Source organism: Atta colombica, unplaced genomic scaffold (assembly GCF_001594045.1).
Source record: "Atta colombica isolate Treedump-2 unplaced genomic scaffold, Acol1.0 scaffold12, whole genome shotgun sequence".
NCBI lineage: Eukaryota > Metazoa > Arthropoda > Insecta > Hymenoptera > Formicidae > Atta > Atta colombica.
In genome coordinates, this window is record NW_017259206.1 from 5,565,801 (window position 1) to 5,569,760 (window position 3,960).

General features: G+C 32.6%; 1 protein-coding gene across 3 annotated transcripts in view; it reads right to left on the reverse strand.

Annotated features, from left to right (window-relative positions):
* LOC108694460 (aryl hydrocarbon receptor nuclear translocator-like protein 1) overlaps positions 1–3,960 on the reverse strand; it is a 28,450-nt gene that overhangs the window by 3,003 nt on the left and 21,487 nt on the right. For all 3 annotated transcript variants that reach the window (XM_018203981.1, XM_018203980.1, XM_018203979.1), the window contains 3 exons: positions 3,619–3,711; positions 2,499–2,616; positions 1,112–1,294 (listed from right to left, as the gene is read on the reverse strand). In XM_018203981.1, coding sequence (XP_018059470.1) covers positions 1,112–1,294; positions 2,499–2,616; positions 3,619–3,711 — 394 coding nt within the window. The remainder of the gene's footprint in view (positions 1–1,111; positions 1,295–2,498; positions 2,617–3,618; positions 3,712–3,960) is intronic.

Sequence of the window (3,960 nt, forward strand, 5' to 3'; positions counted from 1 at the left end):
AAGCGATCTCGAATTTATAAAGTAGTGTATATAATTAGTTTTACATTATATTTTATAGATATATTGTTATATTTTATAGAAAGTGAAGAGACGATGGAACGAATGAGATGAAATTGCAGAGAACGAGTAAGGGGAAAGTATCGAGACTTTACGATTGCCGGTGAGATATTTGATGAGGATATATCAGCGATCCTTTCACCGACGTTTTGCTGCGATACTGTATACGATTTCTACTTTTCACCTTTGACGAGCCATGCGACAAATTTTCGTGCCGTGTCTTCGATCGTGCGTGTGACTCTCCAAAAGACGCGTTTGCATCCCCGATATAAACACCCTGAATCGTCACGGTCATATTTTTTCGCACTGCAAGGAGCTTTGCTTCTTGAAAGAAAATTGAATCCGTCATTGGACAAAGGACACGACTTAAAATTATTTTCTTTTTTTAGAAAAAAGTATTGTGTTCATTTAAAAAAATATGTAATGATCACGATATTCGGACAATACATTTGTGTTGTCAATTATCATTTTTATAAAAAAAAAATAAAATATACAAAAAGAATAATTTTATTGAAAAATTTAAAATTTTGTTGGACAGAGTCATACAGATCTGAAAAATCATTTTATTGAATTATAAAATAATTATTAAGAAATAATTCTATTTTCGGTCAAAGCAGATCTTATAAAATTAATTCTTAATACTAACATATACAATTTTGATAAATATATATTTTCTCAGTTTTATAAACTGTGCAAAATAATTGAATTAACAAAATAATTATATTGCAAAATATATAGTGATAAGCAATACAAAAAATTTTAATATTCTTGCAATCAGCAAATTTGAATTTCCACACAATTATTTTGATGTGCAACAAATTTACTTTCAGATCTGTATTCAATAAAATTTTAGATCTTTTAATAAAATCATTTTTTCTGTATATTCATTAATCAATAATAAAAGCCCTTCCTCTAGTTAAGAAAAAAACACTTGTGATGCCTCAATAAATTTATTTATACGTGTTCTTTTCACGTATGATGATTAATTCGAGTTACCGATTTTTCCGCATTGCCGAATGAATTATGGGATTTTTGGGTAATTAGCCGCACTCACCTACGTTTTGTTGCTTCTTTCTTCTATGGCAGCCAGCGGTGGCGTCGGCTTCCTCCTTCACTTGCATCTCACCGCAACGGACCCCGTCGACTTTACGCTTCATCCGACAGAAGAAGGATCTCCGCGCTCCGGGGCAAAGTCGTGACACACCCTGGGGCACGTCGGTTTTCACCGGTAGCATGGCTGAAAAATTACGAAAATTAACAAGGTTCATCAATCGGATGATTAATAATTCTATTCATACCGGAAAGAATGGTTTTTACTGAAGTATCTAAAAATTTAGCTAGATACAGATCTGAAAATAATAATTTTGTTAGACTATCAAAAATGTAGAATCCTTAAAAGTTGATGATAATGCAGTCAAAAGTTTTACCTTTTTTAAATACAAAAGGTGTAGTAAGCTTTAAGATATTAATGAATCACAGTCGAATGTGAGAAGAATGATCGATTATGATTGGTAAATTCTTTAAGATTTACTATTTCTATTGTGTTTGCGGGATTAACATTTTAGTTTACCAGTTTGAGCATTCTATATATAATTATTTTGATGGTCCAAACAAAATTATTTTCGAATTTATATCTACTGAATTTTTAGATAATTTAACAAAACTATTCTTTTCGTCTATATCCTTGCATTTTATCTCCTTCTTTCTTCTCTTTTTTATTTCTACCTGATATTTTTCTCTTTTATATCTTTATTTCTCACGTCTCTCTTGTATCTCAATCGCAAAAAGCATTCATTATATGATATTAATGTCACATTTACTAGCGTCTTAAATATGTACTTTGTGACGATCCAAACGCTTTACATGCAGATCGCATCGCGATGCAACATTCGAGGAATCCTGGCATTAGACTCGTTCGGCAACTCTTCGTCTCTTTTTCTCATTCGGCGTGGATCTTTCGCAATATTCTTATCTGGTAGGCACGCTAATTCTAAGATGTTTATCGACAAAGCTTACGCGAGCAAATGCTGCCGAGCGACTGACATTTATCGGGTAAAGGTGGTGGAAGAGATGTGCACACCGCAACTAATTTGCGTTCGCAATGATCGACGCGTCGAACGTGAGGCAATGTCGAAAGATGCTATAATTAATAGCTTTTGAAGCCTTTTCTCATGGCCGGAGAAATTAATGCTCCGCACGCGGCTGGGTCGGTGCGCGCCAAGTCGAAATCTAAAGTGTGTATCGTTTCAATAAATATAAATAATATAATATGTGCATGATGTATCATTTTATCCTTATTGTTCATATTAAAGAAGAATAAAATGATACATCATGCGCATCATATGTGAAACGGAACGCACTCTGGAATTGCAGCAGTACTGTGGAAAAGCAATACTTGCTTTAATACTAACGGTCATAATACAGCAATAACTGATACTTACTTTTTGCGTCGATCAGTCGTTCCCTCGGACTGAGATCAGAGGATGAGAGCTGCTCCTTTACCTTCGCAACATCCTTAGGATGTAGGATATCGAACCAGCTTTGACCCAACAAGTCACCCTGTGATGGCATTAAGATCCTTAAAGTTTGTAATTTAGTAAAAATTCAAAACGATACAAGTCGACTATAATTATAATGTGTATACATAGTAATCATATATTATTTATAATATATTATTATTATTTATAAAACTAGAATATCCTAAACATTAAAAAGATAATGAAGAATTAGTAACATTAAAACTGCTTTTGTTTAATATCTGTTTTTAATTCGTAATATATATGCCGATTTCTAAAGAGAGTGCTTTTTTTGAGACAATTAAACGTCAACATTTTAAACTTACTTGGTTTCTATGGCCACAGTATTATTTCGAAACAGAATTTAATAGCAAATTCGGTTGGGACTTAATGCATGCTGATATATATTAAAGTATCGTAAAAATCGATAAAAATGTCTATTAAATATATAATAATAATAACTTTATTGAACTTCAATTTAAATAAAAAGAAGATATAATAAATATATAACGTATAACAGCTTTAATATGCACCAGTAATGCATCCAATCGAATTCGCTATAAAAGAAAAGTCTTCAAAATATTGTTTATCTCAAAATATTCTTTATCTCACTATCTTACATGAGTTATTGTTCATGACAGCATTATATTAATAAGCATCAGTGCGTATTAGTATATCTAGTATATCTAGAATTTATTAAATTATTATATCTAAATCGTGGCAGAAATGCTAAAATGAAAAATTCACAAATTATCAATCTTGACATGGCAGTAATAGCGATGATGGTGATCACTGTCAATCAAACATAGACTGCATAAATACCCATTTCAAGATATAATTTATAGTCAATGAGATGAATACGCAGCAGACGTTACTCAGACAGAGGCTAATGGTAGCACGAATATTACGATTAATTAGCCATTGAACGGAGATTCTTATGCGTGACGCTGTACACTCGCTTTCGCGATATTCTTCGTATTGATAGATCACGGAATGTATAATGGAAATTTGGAGAGTAATTCGATATAGCGACATAATTCGATACCTGAGAATAATTAAGAGTCTGCGAGACGGACTCGGACACGTAGAGAATTCTCCCGCGATCACAGCCCACCACAAAGACGAAGCCTTCTGCAGCCTGGAACAAGGCAAGCTGCTTTTCATTACGCTGTGGAGAACAAACCGTTAATTACAACCAAAGAAGTTACACTTCTTTAAATCTTGATTTTTAAAGAATAAAAGGATAAGGAGGGGAGAAAAATGAATGGGGAATAGGAAAGGATAGAGACTCTATTCATTTTTAACAGGGTCTGATCACAAACAATTTTTATAAAACAAGAATGAGAAAGAAGAATATATAGGTACTATCTTTATATATATATATATA